At 36.9% G+C, this 14,029-nt stretch overlaps 3 protein-coding genes across 6 annotated transcripts; all 3 read left to right on the forward strand.

Moving 5' to 3' along the window:
• The first annotated feature begins 289 nt into the window (after positions 1–289).
• On the forward strand, positions 290–3,814 carry dpagt1 (dolichyl-phosphate (UDP-N-acetylglucosamine) N-acetylglucosaminephosphotransferase 1 (GlcNAc-1-P transferase)). Its single transcript, XM_042724090.1, has 9 exons — positions 290–468; positions 560–680; positions 1,199–1,412; positions 1,531–1,677; positions 2,061–2,145; positions 2,310–2,498; positions 2,768–2,856; positions 3,009–3,163; positions 3,348–3,814. Exons 1-9 carry the CDS (start codon positions 290–292, stop codon positions 3,411–3,413), a joined length of 1,245 nt encoding a protein of 414 aa, XP_042580024.1. The 3' UTR covers positions 3,414–3,814.
• A 595-nt stretch (positions 3,815–4,409) lies between these two features.
• LOC109090516 (histone H4 transcription factor) lies at positions 4,410–10,379 on the forward strand. Of its 3 annotated transcripts, none has more exons than XM_042724091.1 (10): positions 4,410–4,525; positions 5,027–5,198; positions 6,019–6,248; positions 6,412–6,511; positions 7,004–7,156; positions 7,326–7,403; positions 7,516–7,636; positions 7,753–7,891; positions 8,479–8,603; positions 9,140–10,379. In XM_042724091.1, exons 2-10 carry the CDS (start codon positions 5,036–5,038, stop codon positions 9,498–9,500), a joined length of 1,470 nt encoding a protein of 489 aa, XP_042580025.1. In that variant the 5' UTR covers positions 4,410–4,525; positions 5,027–5,035; the 3' UTR covers positions 9,501–10,379. The 3 variants fall into 3 exon arrangements, with proteins under 3 accessions (XP_042580025.1, XP_018959888.1, XP_018959889.1); XM_019104343.2 differs by having other exon boundaries at positions 4,439–4,593; XM_019104344.2 differs by lacking the exon at positions 4,410–4,525 and adding an exon at positions 4,617–4,775.
• Positions 10,380–10,764: 385 nt separating this feature from the next.
• Positions 10,765–13,901, forward strand: si:ch211-117m20.4 (inactive serine protease PAMR1). Of its 2 annotated transcripts, none has more exons than XM_019103942.2 (5): positions 10,765–11,667; positions 11,818–11,979; positions 12,562–12,729; positions 13,398–13,601; positions 13,710–13,901. In XM_019103942.2, exons 1-5 carry the CDS (start codon positions 11,553–11,555, stop codon positions 13,730–13,732), a joined length of 672 nt encoding a protein of 223 aa, XP_018959487.1. In that variant the 5' UTR covers positions 10,765–11,552; the 3' UTR covers positions 13,733–13,901. The 2 variants fall into 2 exon arrangements, with proteins under 2 accessions (XP_018959487.1, XP_042580026.1); XM_042724092.1 differs by having other exon boundaries at positions 11,875–11,979.
• The last annotated feature ends 128 nt before the right edge of the window (positions 13,902–14,029 follow it).

Consider the following 14,029-nt stretch of genomic DNA (forward strand, 5'->3'; position numbering starts at 1 on the left):
GTTCATTGATTCAGTACTTTTGTATAAAAACGGTTCGGTCGATTAGAAAACGAGCAAATTGTAATTTATGCGCGCGGTTTCATTCAGCGATGTCTACAACCACGTGGTCTGTAGCTGTATTTGAAATGTAATCCAATTTTTGTCAGCATCGAAGAAACTTAAGCCAATGACAGCTCCACTGTGGATATGCAACATACAAGTTCTGAATGTTGCTGACAGGAATCGAACTCCGTTTTCAACTAGATTTATCCACATATAACTGATATATAGTACAGTATATTGTATTTTTATGTCGTGTTATTCCATGGAGAAGATGTCTCCAATTCCTGCTCTTCCTCTTATAATCAACTGTTGTATGTCTGCACTTGGGTGCATTGCAACAGTCAAACTGATCCCTGCTTTTAAGGATCATTTCATATCTGCCAGACTCTATGGCATGGACCTAAACAAAACCGTAAAGAAAGAGGTGTAAGTGGTTGATTTTTACATCTATCGTATGAATTGCAATTTGATGTTTGGAACCTGAATTTAACTGCTTTTTCTTTTCCTTATTAACCAGGCCTGAATCGCAAGGTGTAATCAGTGGCACAGTCTTCCTCATCATTCTCTTCCTCTTCATCCCTGTGCCCTTCCTCCAGTGCTTTATGGGAGAGAAATGTCAACGGTTCCCTCACAACGAGGTGAGTTAATCATCCCTTAATTACAAAATAATAAACACATTTCAAGAATTCACCACTTACACTACTGTTGTGTTTGGTTCAGTTTCTTTAAGGAAATTAAATTAAAGTGGTGTTACATTAAAAGTGACAATAGAGACCTATATGTTACAAAAGTTTAAAATATCATGTCAAAAATATTAATCATCACAACTGTTTCAACACTGATAATAAGAAATCAGTATATTATGATTTCTGAAGGGTCATGTGACACTCAAGACTGTCACTGATCACAGGAATAAATTATATTTTAAGTAGTGCTGGCAATGATTAATTGAATCCAAAATAAAAGTTAGCATAAGAGACTTCTTTAAAAAGTAAATAGAAAAAACTTACAGACATCAAACTTTTGAACAGTAGTGTATGTTTTTAGACAAAAACTAAATTTACTCTTAGCTTTTCATGACCTTTGTAACTGAGAGCTTTCACAGCCATACATACAGTGGTAATATAAAATGGCATTTGTGCATATGTCCATGTAGTTTGTGCAGCTGATTGGTGCTCTTTTGGCCATCTGCTGCATGATATTCCTGGGCTTTGCTGATGATGTTCTGAATCTGCGATGGAGACACAAGCTGCTGCTGCCCACTATGGCCTCCCTGCCTCTACTCATGGTCTACTTCACTAACTTTGGCAACACTCTCATCGTCGTGCCCAAACCTTTCCGTGTCCTGCTGGGGATGCACCTGGACTTGGGTGAGTTTGACAGTCTGCTTAAATGTCTGATGCTCTAGATTTGATTGCATTGCCCTCTTGTTTGATATGTACAGTATGATTGTAGATATTCTCAGCATTTTTCAACAATGTGTTTCAGGCATTCTGTATTATGTATACATGGGAATGCTGGCTGTATTCTGCACAAATGCCATCAACATCTTGGCTGGGATCAATGGCATTGAGTCTGGGCAAGCTCTCTTCATATCTGGCTCCATCATCCTTTTTAATATACTGGAACTCAATGGTGAGGGGAGGGTTTCTATTCAACCTGTTTTATCAAGTTTTCCACATGCATAATTTATACCATTTATATATATACACTACTGTTCAAAAGTTTAAAATAATATTTGTATGCTTTTGAAACAAGTCTCTTTCGGTCACAAAGGGTGTGTTTATTTTAACAGTTAAAAACAAGGTAAAACAGTACTATTGTAAAATAACTGTTTATATATATATATTGAATGTAATTTATTCCTGTGATGGCAGAATTCAACTCTCAGCAGTCATTACTCCAGTCTTCAGTGTCACATTACACTTTCATTGCTTGATTTTTATTTGAATAAGTCTGTAGATATACTCTCTAATTGATATTGTTCAATTGATCTTTGATTAATGTTTCTCTTTCAGGAGACTACAGGGATGACCACGTTTTCTCTTTGTACTTCATGATTCCCTTTTTTTTCACCACATTAGCCCTCTTCTACCACAACTGGTTTGTTAAGTATTTTGCTTTTTGATCATCTTAACTTACTTTAGTTTAAGACAGCCTATTAAAATGCTAAAAACTGAAGTTTGACAATCAGCACTGATAATAATCTTAACCTCAACCACTCCTATTTTTGAACCTATAGTATACTTTTGGATATCTTTTGTCAGGTACCCTTCCTCTGTGTTTGTTGGAGACACTTTCTGTTACTTTGCTGGAATGACGTTTGCAGTGGTTGGGATACTCGGCCACTTCAGTAAGACCATGCTGCTTTTCTTCATCCCCCAAGTCATCAACTTCATTTACTCTCTGCCTCAGCTGTTTCACATTATTCCCTGTCCCAGACATCGCCTGCCTAGGTGGGTTATTACACTAACATTTTCAAATCAAGCTATAACATAGATTCCTTTTTACTTACAGTAGAATTTATTTTGACAGTCATTGAAAGTTATTTGAATATGCAGGCATTTAAGTGTAAAACTCTTTAAGTGACTTTTTAACTTATGATTTATTTGTACATTTTGTACATGCTTTACTTATGATTTCAACAGTGTTCCCCAAACATTTAAACCATAGATAAGGCAAAATGAAATTATGAGAGCTTGACCTCTGAAACTGATTAATGCAGGTTACAGTCTGACACGGGAAAGCTTGGCATGAGCTATTTCAAGTTCAAACAGAAGGACCTGGGAAAATTAGGGCAACTTATTCTGAAGGTAAACACACTCATGCCACTGTCAGTATTTATCATTATAAATAGGTTTAGGAATGTTTGTTTAAAAGCAATGTTATTTTTGCACAAAAATCCAGGAGCTTAACCCATATGGTATTCCCTGGATCTTTGAATGTGATTTCCTCTTTTATCCTGATGGCAGAAATGTTATGGCTTCTGGATGTGCGGAGAGGGCAGGAAGGAGATGATGAGTTTATTGAGTGTAACAACATGACCCTTATCAACCTGGTGCTAAAAGTACTGGGACCTACCCATGAGAGAAACCTGACTGCAATCATGCTTTTAATACAGGTGAATCCTATGAATTTATTCATTATCAAAAGGCCTCCTTTAGACACAACAATATTCAAAGGCAAGGTTTGACTTTTCCAGGTGTAGAAATCACATTTTCAAAATTAGGCTACCTCATGTACGCCCGTTTTCAAAGACTGTGTAAATTTTGGTGGTTTGAAATAATATTTGATTTCTTTCTTAGGTCTTGGGGAGTGCCGTGGCGTTTGTAATCCGGTATCATCTTGTGCGTCTGTTCTATGACGTCTAGACCACTCAAGATCCTGAGAGACTTTACAACCTGCTACCTTCATTTGAAGAACAAACAAAACTGAAACCAAACTGATTGTTGTGAGAATGATTACTATACTGCCTGTGCTCTATAAAGTATGGAAACTTGATACTACACACTGTATTCCAGCTTCTCTGTCTATATATCTGCATGAGATGGGACAGTGTACACATATGCCCTTAACTGTCATTGGCACATGAAAGCTCTGTAGATAATGAACAATGTCTGCATAAGGACATCCAATTATTTTGATTGACCTGAAAAGAGGGTTCTATTCTGAAAGATTACTTGATATATGCAGTTGTATTTTTATTTTTGTCAGATCTAATATTATGCCTTTGACTGATTTAAATAAACCAATGTGACAATTGACCATACTAGCTTCCGGAGAGGAAAAGTTCTCTTTATTTATACTGTTTTATAGATCAATTATTGTATATTTTATATGTTTTATATTTATATTGTTCTCATGCAGTTTTCAGACCAAAAATCAAACACAGCCCAAACATTAATACAAAGCACTCATTTTTATTTAACATGAGGGTTTTCCAGGTTTTTATATGCAGTGACTCAAATTTGATGGTCCCTTTCCTAAAATACAAAGGCAGCTGTTAAGGTTAATATATAACAACCCTTTTATAATGTGACCATACTAAGTATAGTGTTTTAATAAGCAAAAATTAAAATTAAAAAATTATTATTATTATTATTTTTTTTTTTTTTTTGCCATTATGCTAAAATGATAGCAAATTGTTCAAATATTGTCTGGAAAATAATGACTTGATATCGCAGTTTATACTCTCTCACGTGCTTTCCTGTGTATTAGAAAAAGATGTTTCGCTTTCTTGAGATTTATTAGTATTGCACAATAATTTCGGTACAATTCCGAAGCAGATTTACATAAAGTAGTGCCTTACAGCAATTAAACCTTTTTAGGGTTGGAAAACAGGCATTATTACCGCCACTGAATACAAAGTGCGAATCGAGCTGCGGAACACTTGAATGAGATTAGGTGTTGGAGGGAATGATAATTGTGATGTACTGCTAGGCTGCAATTTGATTGGCTGAGATTTGAACGCGACGCCGCAAAGGTGAATTCTGATTGGTTTGGTTTTTACATGGGAAAAAAGTAAGGAAATGTTTGAAGTATTAGCAAAAGGTGAGTTATTTATCAGTATTGTTTTAAACAACTGCAGACGCATTCCCTCACGAAATATCCTTGAATGAAAACCCATTCAATTATTTTCAACCGAAGCTATAAAAAAAGCCACTAGTCAACAAAATGGAGGCAGAATGTTAACTTACCTTTTTGTTTTGCTAACCAGCTATGTGTCATACTAGGTAACAACTGCGTCTATGATTTAATAAAACTACTAGCTGTACATTTGGTAATTAAGAAGTTTTAATATGTTGGAGGTAATCATTTTGGCGCAGTTCATATTGTGAATGTGGTTGTTTATCGCCTTTAAAAACAAACTGGCAGCTATGGACAGATAGCGGGAGCTGCAGTGTGCAGAACAAACTTAGAGTCATGTTAGATCTCGCATGTGTTTCAGAAGACGGGAAGACCACTCATTGTGCTTTACTTTCAGTGCTGCAGGATGCCGCCGTCGGGTAAACGCGCCCTGCGCAGAGAGGAGCTGCAGCTGGAGCTGGCGTGTGAGTGGGGCTCGTGTCAGGAGACGTTTGACAGGATGCAGGAGTTCTGCCAGCACGTGGAGAAACATTATAAAGTTACCGTGGACAGTGAGACAGACTTACCAGGTGCGTCCAACCCTTGAAAGTGTCAGGTGTCCGTGTTGATTGAAGTCTTGTAATGGAAGCATTTATTCATTTATCTTTCTTGTCTTAAAGGGATAGTTCACCCAGAAATGAGCATTCCCATCATTTATTTAACATCATATTATTCCAACTTTTTTTATGGAACACGATAGGAAAAAAATTGAAGAATATCTGTTGCATGCCTTGAAAGTGAAAGGTGACTATGGATGTCTCACACTGACTTGGAACATAGAGTACGAGTCATATGGACTAGTTCTAATGACTTTTTCTAATGGTTTTGTACATAAAAACGTGTATGATGTAACTAAAATTAACATGAAAACTGAAAATAAAAGCTAATTCAAAATATTTATAAAAATTCTCAATGTAAATAATACTTTATATTGAAAGCCTCCTCTTCTTGTAATGGTGAGATGTAAAGTTATTGTGTTACAATGAGTAAATATTAAATTTTAAGAATAAACATACCATACATTGCAAAATAAATAACAATATAAAAAATAGCTTATCACTTCTGGTATAGTGTGTTTTAAAGGGGACTATTAATGCTGAGGTTTTGCTAGTAACGCATAACATTTCTTATTTCTTCATGTATTCTACATTGCACCAACAGTCACTGGCACATTGTTATGCACTGTTCGTCTATCTGTAATAATGTTACATCGGTGGAGGATTGTTGAGTGTTGACTTTGAGTCACAGGAGGCATCTCAGCTCAAGGTTTCTGGCAGTCAGAGTCCCTGTGGCGCTGACTCCATTGGTCTGGTCCATAATCAATACTTGGCTTGCCTGCATGTTTTACAGAAGAGGAGCATAACTGTCTGTGGAGAGACTGTGGCTTCTGCTCAGTGGAAGGAAATGCAGAGCTTCTTAGACACATGTTCTTTCATTGCTACCACACCAAGTTGAAGCAATGGGGTCTTGCTATACTCAAGGACCACAGTGACATGGGTGCCTGTTCGGTCGGCCTCCATAACCGCAACATTGTGCCCGAGGTCCAAGAGAACTTCCTTTGTCTTTGGGAGCACTGTGAGGTATGGAAGCATTCCCAAGTGTTTTCCTTTTTAAAAAAAATAGATTATGTTACTGCATGTGGCTTGTCAAATCAAGTTTATTGAGGTGTGAAAAATAAATTTTGAAAAAAAAAAATATATATTCTAAATAAAGTGCTCAGCTGATAAGGGTGTTTGTATTCAGATGTCTATGGATAATCCGGAGTGGTTCTACAGACATGTGGAGATGCATGCCCATTGTCTCGAGGCTAATGAAGAGAATGTGTTGTTCTGTGGCTGGAAAGGTAAGAAACAACTTCAAGGCGCCTCCATTGTTCACAACAATATTTGAAACCCTATGATTAGTTATTTTTAATTATGCAAAGATCACACATTTAAAAATAGGCTACCTTATATATTCACTGGGAACCCCAACGCTTAAAAAAAAAAAATGTTTTTAAAAATGGCACCCTAGTGGTTTTTGGCACCTGGTTGAGAACCACTTCATTAATTAGATGCAACAAGTCAGTTATGAAGTAAACACAGAATCATGAAGAATAGAATAATCAGTTATTATACTTCATAATGTCCAGACTGCTACCTTGTGTTAATGCTAAAATTGAGTATTTGTCCATTTTTTCTGTTCTGGGCCATATTTGTACAACCAATAAAGTGAACCCCACGACAGAAGATATTAAGCATCGTAGTTATATGAATATTTCTGAAAGCTTTGTTTGCTTGTAATGATTTTTAAAGATCTGTAAATTTTTTAGATGTTAACTTTTCCTTATTTCTAGACTGCGAGGCCTCTTTCAAGGGCAGGTTTAAGTTGCGAGAGCACATGCGTAGCCACACACAGGAAAAGCTGGTGGCATGTCCGACCTGTGGAGGAATGTTTGCCAACAACACAAAGTTCTTTGACCACATTCGACGGCAAACCTCCATAGAAGGTGAGGGGCTTGTGTTTGAGTTTGTACAGCAATAACAGAATCTGAAAACCTTCTGTATTAAACGAATTTGACACTTTGAATTCTTGCGTTGAACATACCAAAAGAAAATGATTAGATTGGTTAGTATAGCTCAATGCACCCATTTGTTTGTGTGCGACTGTGTCTGTAGGTCAAAGATTTCAGTGTTCTCACTGCTCTAAACGTTTTGCCACTGAGAGGCTGCTGAGAGACCACATGAGGAACCATGGTATGGGTCTTTTTGTATGTTGAGCGTCATCACGGTTGTACTTTGTTCTGCTGTGTTGAACCTCACAGGCCATTATTTCCTTATGATGTTCTTCTCTGTTCTCTGATCAAAGTCAACCATTATAAATGTCCACTTTGTGATATGACCTGTCCATCACCATCCTCGCTGAGAAACCACATCAAATTTCGTCATTCCAATGAGAAGCCTTACAGCTGTGACTACTGCGAGTACAGGTGAGTCAGTGAGTCATAACCCCTGGATATTTCTAATCTCTAATCTAAGTCTGCCATTTCAGACCTGTTTGTCAGAACATGATCTGTCAGTTGGTTTGTGTTTGTCTGGTTTTCAGCTGTAAAAACCTGATAGATCTGAGGAAGCATTTAGACACGCACAGCAGTGAGCCAGCGTATCGATGTGACTTTGCAGATTGTAACTACTCCACTCGCTCGCTTTACTCCATCAAGAACCACTACAAACGTGTTCATGAGGTGAGCCAGTCAGAAAATGCCAGCTACATTCATATCTACAGATTAGGAACCAATAAGAAGATATCAATATAAAATAATGAAATATCTTCATTTGTGTACCACAGAATAAAGTAAGTCAGGTTTGGTAAGACATATTTTACTTTTTTATTTTATTTTTGAAAATGAGGTCAAGCAAATGTTAATCTATAAAATTAGTACATTGTTACATTTAGGACTGTTTTTCCTGATTTCAAATGTAAACAGGAAAATGTAATTTCTGTGAGACTTGTTTCATAGCCTGTAATTAAAGTGAGAATTGTTTATCATTACAAGAAATAATATAATAAGGTCCAAATCTATCTAATCTAGAGATAATTAATGAAGGGACTTCTATAGATGCAATTTCTCTCATACAGCCAGCAACACAATAAATCCACAATGTACAAAAATAAAAGGCAGAATACATTGTCTGGAACAGTGTGAGTGATTAAAATAAAACTCAATGTTCGTCAGAAAGTGAATACAATTCTACATCATTACATTTGCACTCATATTCAGCTCATACCTTCAGAATAGCTAAAAACGTTAATGTGGTGTTTTGCATTTAGGGAGATTGCACTCCTCGCTATAAGTGTCACGTGTGTGAGCAGTGCTTCACCCGGGGGAACAACCTCACTGCCCATTTACGCAAGAAACATCAGTTCAAATGGCCTTCAGGACACCCAAGATTTAGGTTTGAAGACTCCCTGTTTGACTTTGCTTTTGATTTCAGAAAGCTCTTGCTAGGTTTGTGTGCAATAAACATTAGATGGTATGTAATGTGTGTGTGTTTAAAACAACTGTTTCTATTTTAATACATTTTGAAATGTATTTAATAGATTTTATTTCACAAGATCCTTCAGAAATCATTATAATATGCTTGAATGCATTTGTGCTGCTTAATGTTTTATTTATTTATTTTTTGTGGAAAACATTACTTTTTCAGGATTATTTGATGAGTAGGCTTAAAAGAACAGAACTTATCTGAAACAAATCTTTTGTGACATGATAAATATTGTTGGGTCACCTTTTGATCAGGTTATCGTGTCCTTACTGAATAAACATTATTTTCTTTAAAAAAATAAATAATAAAATAAACATAATGAATCAAAACTTTTAAGTAGGTTGACCACCCATAGTTCTAACCATAGTAGATGCCATATCTATTTTGGTGTGGACCGTAAACCTGACCCATCTAAACTGACTATGGTTTTCACCAATCTTTTTCAGGTATAAAGAGCATGAAGATGGGTTCATGCGCCTGCAGCTGATTCGCTATGAGAGCGTGGAGCTGACAGAGCAGCTGATGCGGGAGCGGCAGGGAGAAGGGGACAGCAGTGAGTCCAGCCAGCAGAACGTCCAGCCCGGTGAAGAACTGGAGGAGGCGGGGCCCCTCAGCACAATGAGTGCAAATACAGAGGCAGGAATAAGAAAGGAGGGAGTGGATGTCTGTAGGGCACAGGAAAATACAGAAAGTGTGTTCTTGGTGTTGACAGCCGGCACCTCTGCAGAAACAGACTCTACAAGGGAGGGGGCCGTAATGCGCCAGCTACAGGACACTGCCCAACAGCTGGGCATGGAGGTGGTTTAACTGCACCTCTGATTTCTGGAACACCCTAAGACTGCCTTGTCAGTCAGTAAGAAGGTACATTAGGACATGTCGATTAACTCCGTGACAAAAAGTACTATGAGACTAACGGGACCAAAACAGGAATAGAGTGTGTGTGAGAATTCTGTCATCATCAAACACCGCCCTGAACATAACAGAGAAAGCTGAATCACAAGTTAGCTCTGAGGATGTGCTTAAAGGAATAGTTCATTCAGAAAGGAGCTTTTTTTTGTTATAATTTTCTTACCCTCATGTCTTTCTGACTGATTATTTTGTTTGTCACAAAATGCAAAATGAGATGTCTAACACAGTGTGAGTTGCCCTTTTCTATTCAACAAACATTAATGATAATTTATACTGCCAAGCTCCAAAACACCAAGAAAGTATATTAAATGTAGACTTGTACGTTATAAGTGTTTTTTTCCCTGTTTCCTTGTAGGGAAAATACAAGCACACACATTCAGGATCTCTTTATTGTGTTTCTTGAAAGAAGGACACTGCAGGGTTGGAATAATAAGATTAAGGGCTGAACTATTCCTTTAAATTTGACTGTTTGCGCACGTGTGTGTGAGTGAGCGAGCGAAGGTAATGGGGAACGGAAATGTTTAATCCTACTGAACAGTTTAATCAGCTTTCTTTGACAGGTTCAGACTTAATGTGAAGGAAGATGGACAGATCTCCGTGGAGAACTCTTTACAGTACATAGTTTTATACCATGTGCTTCTGTTTTAAAGTTTAATTGGAAGTGCTTCTGAATTTTAAACCGCCATACCCGTTAATTTATTTTTCTACTTTATATTGAGCAGTTCTGTTGTTCCAATTCCTACTGCTGTTGTATCAAAGTAAAAAGTAGTTTAACTTGTTTGTTTGTTTGTTTGTTTTATATATATATACACATACATATACACACACACACACACACACACACACACACACACACACACACACACACACACACACACATACATATACACACACACCTTTTCCTTAGGACTTCTTTTTGCCATTGAGTCCTGATAATTCATAATCTTATTGAAGAAAGAATTAATTTAGGGCATACTGACTATACAGATTGATATGATTTTGTTTTAAATAAACTATGGCAGTAATTTCAGTACATTTTTGTCCTTTTTGTTTTGTTCTTCTCTAATTAAAATATTTTGCTTGTAAACAGAAATAATTTCTTGCCATTCAAAGTCAGAAAGTTTTTTTGTTTGTTTTGTTTTTGGATTTGTGCCATCAGATGAACGAATTACATTTTAAAATCTATTAAAAAAGTTACTTTAAATTGTAACTATTTCCCAATATTATTGTTTTCTGTAGTCCACTTTGTTCTGTGATCCTGTGTGTGTCTGTAAGAACAGTGCTTGTAAGTCCTGTTTGTTTGAATCTCTCAGGACAAGAGTCAGCAGGCAGGTTGTGCTGGGTTAGGAAGAAGTTTATGCATTACTGCAGCAGTCAGAGGTCAGTGTTTCAACGCTTTTCACAGATCTGTGTCATTACAGTAATTACACGCACTGCAGGTTTCAGGCACACTAGGCACTCTGCTTAAGGAAGTGAATCAGACAAGATTAATCTCTAACATTGTTAAATGTGAGAAACATGAAATTTACAACCAGAGCAACTGAAAATTAAGCTAAACTGCAAATCAGACTTCCCACGGCTCTCTGTCTTTCTCTGTAATCTCTCTCTCTGCTCTGGTGATATTAGTTGGTGTGTTAGCCGAATTTAAGAGATTAGTTTGCGTTAAGAGCTTAGTGTAAACTAAGATGCAACACTTCCCCTTCTTTCCATCTGTCTCACTCTGTCTCTCTGCAGGATACCAGGTTCTTGAAAATAGCCTTTAAAGAATACAGTTCCTAATGAAATTGTTTTTCTATATTATTTACATAATTATGAGTTCTACATTATGAGACAACAAAACAAGGAATTGGTGATTGATTTATAAATTGAGTTTAAGACGTTCAAAAGAGGAGAACTGAAGAGATATAGACTTTATCTATACTGGAGAATAATTCCTGCCACTAAAACGACATGAAACTAGGAGCTCTTCTGCTGCTGCTTCTGGGGTCCTTGCAAGGGGTCTTCACTCAAGTACCTATAACTGCATTTACTGAAAGAACAGCTGTGGAGGAAGGTCTAGGAAGTGGTAAGAGAAGCACTTGATTCATTTATGAATAAACAACATATCTAAACAAAGCAGTAAGATTGCTTTTACAAAATGTTGGAAATATTGTAAATTGAATATTGGTAATAGGTGCATGAATTTGAACTCTGAAGACTGCACTGTGTTATTTAGGTCTGTTAGAGGTGGAACAGGAAGATGAACTGGCAGACACTTACTGGTCTGGGACAGCCCCCCTTTGTTTCGCAGGGTGTAAAGGCAGACACAGAGAGCTGAAGAGAGACAACTGTGGAGATTCAGACTGCTGCTGGGTGGGATATAAATCCCTGTGTAGAGGTACGCCTGATCATCATCTTAAAGGGACAGTTCACACAAATTCTGTCATTGTTTACTCACCCTCACGTCATTTGTATGACTTTCTTATGTGGAACATGTCTCAAATGTATCAGTGTTTTGTTTTTTCCATGGTATGGAATCCATTGGTAATCAAAATTATTTAGTTGCCAGCATTCTTCAAATATCATCTTTTGTGTTCGGCAGAAGAAAATATTAGGTTTGAAACATGAAACATGGGGGCAGGGGTGAACTATCCCTTTAGTGCAGGGGTGTCAAACTCAATTCCTGGAGGGCAGGAGCCCTGCATAGTTTTCTCAGGAGATTGTAGATTTCAAACAAGGACCTGATTAGTTGGATCAGGTGTGTTTAATTAGGGTTGAATCTAAACTCTGCAGGATCTGAGTTTGACACCCCTGCTTTAGTGTAATGTACTCCATTTTTGTTGTCATCAATACAGACTATTAAGTACAAAACCACAGATCATGCTGTTGATTTATGTGTGTTTGTGTATGAACTAGAACTCTTTTTGTGTTTCATGAGTTTTGTTTCCAGTTTAATCTTCTGTCGTTTCCATTGCCCTAGTGAATTGTGGAAAGCCTGATGTGGATTTTAATGGGATTGTGTATGGGAGTGATTGGTGGGTGGGCTCTGTGGTGCGGTATGACTGCAGACCAGGGTTCGTGTTGGTGGGAGATCCTGCCCGAGCCTGTCAGTCTAATGGGAAATGGACGCCCAAACCATCCTGTCTTAGTAAGTCTTGGTCTGCCTGGACACAATTTACAGAAATACCCAGAAAGTGCAAAACTGAGACCTAATCTGTCTTAAATTTCATGTATATATAGTATATGAGAGACTGAACACTTATTGAAGTTGTTATAGTCAGTACTGTTACTTTGAGAGGAGTTAAAAATAACTCTTCTGAATTACCACACACTGTAAGAAAAAAAATGCATGGAAGAATGGGCAAAAATGGAAAAGGTACTGGTCGATTTCTGTCAGGACTTTATCCAATAAGTACAGCCCTTTACTTTAATCCTAAAAAACAAACAAACAAACAAAAAAATCAAAGGAAAGGGAAAACACCTATGAAAACTAAGTATGGAAACACCCTTCGTATTAACACACATGTACATTGATCCTTATTTGTGTGATTGAGTGCATAGACATTGTACATAACATGAAAACATGAAATATCTACTGGTACACAATATTTTTTCATAAAAAGTGCATACAGTATATGTATTAAGTTCATTTGATATTTTTTATAATATTTTATTTATTTATTAAAATGTATTACTTTAGGTCAAAGTCTGGGTTGTGGAGATTATAAATGTAACATTTTACACTGAATTGAATTTCATTGGCTGTATTAAATACAAGTTAAATATAATTCTCTCTCCTCCTGTATGTGACATTAGGAGTGTGTTATCGTGGCCGGGTTGAGATCAATGAGAAGGACATCGACGGGACATGTTCGTCCACCTGTCCTGATGCTAAAACCTATGCAGTCCCTCAGAACCACAAATGCAGTCGTATTGAGAACTGCAGAACTAAAGAATCAGGCTGGAAGCACTGGTTTACACGCTGCAACTACTGCGACTGTGACTGCTTCACTCCTTGTGGTAAGTTTTTGTAGAGTCATTTAAATTGTGACTAGTTAAAACATAGTGGCAAAGACTGTAACTGCAGTAACAATATTTCAAAATCAATGTTTTTGTTTGTTCTCTCAGCTTTACAGGATAGAAGACAGTGAATCTATTCATCATCCTCTGGAAACAACAGAATTCATTTTTATTTGAATGTAAAGAGAGAGGCTTGACATGTAAACTTAGCAGAACTTGTCAAACTGAATATAAAAGCATTTTATGCATCTCTAGATTCTAAATATCTACACAACTGGAGACCTTTATTTTAATCACTGACTACAAAAGCCAAGATGTTTGGAAATGTGTGTTTAGCAGTACAGATATGTAATGTACATTTGATTGTATATAGTTAGTTAGTCACAACTGCGGAAAGATCAGAGAAACACTGCTGTTTCAGTATTATA

This window comes from Cyprinus carpio, chromosome B5 (genome assembly GCF_018340385.1).
Source record: "Cyprinus carpio isolate SPL01 chromosome B5, ASM1834038v1, whole genome shotgun sequence".
In the NCBI taxonomy this organism is placed as follows: domain Eukaryota; kingdom Metazoa; phylum Chordata; class Actinopteri; order Cypriniformes; family Cyprinidae; genus Cyprinus; species Cyprinus carpio.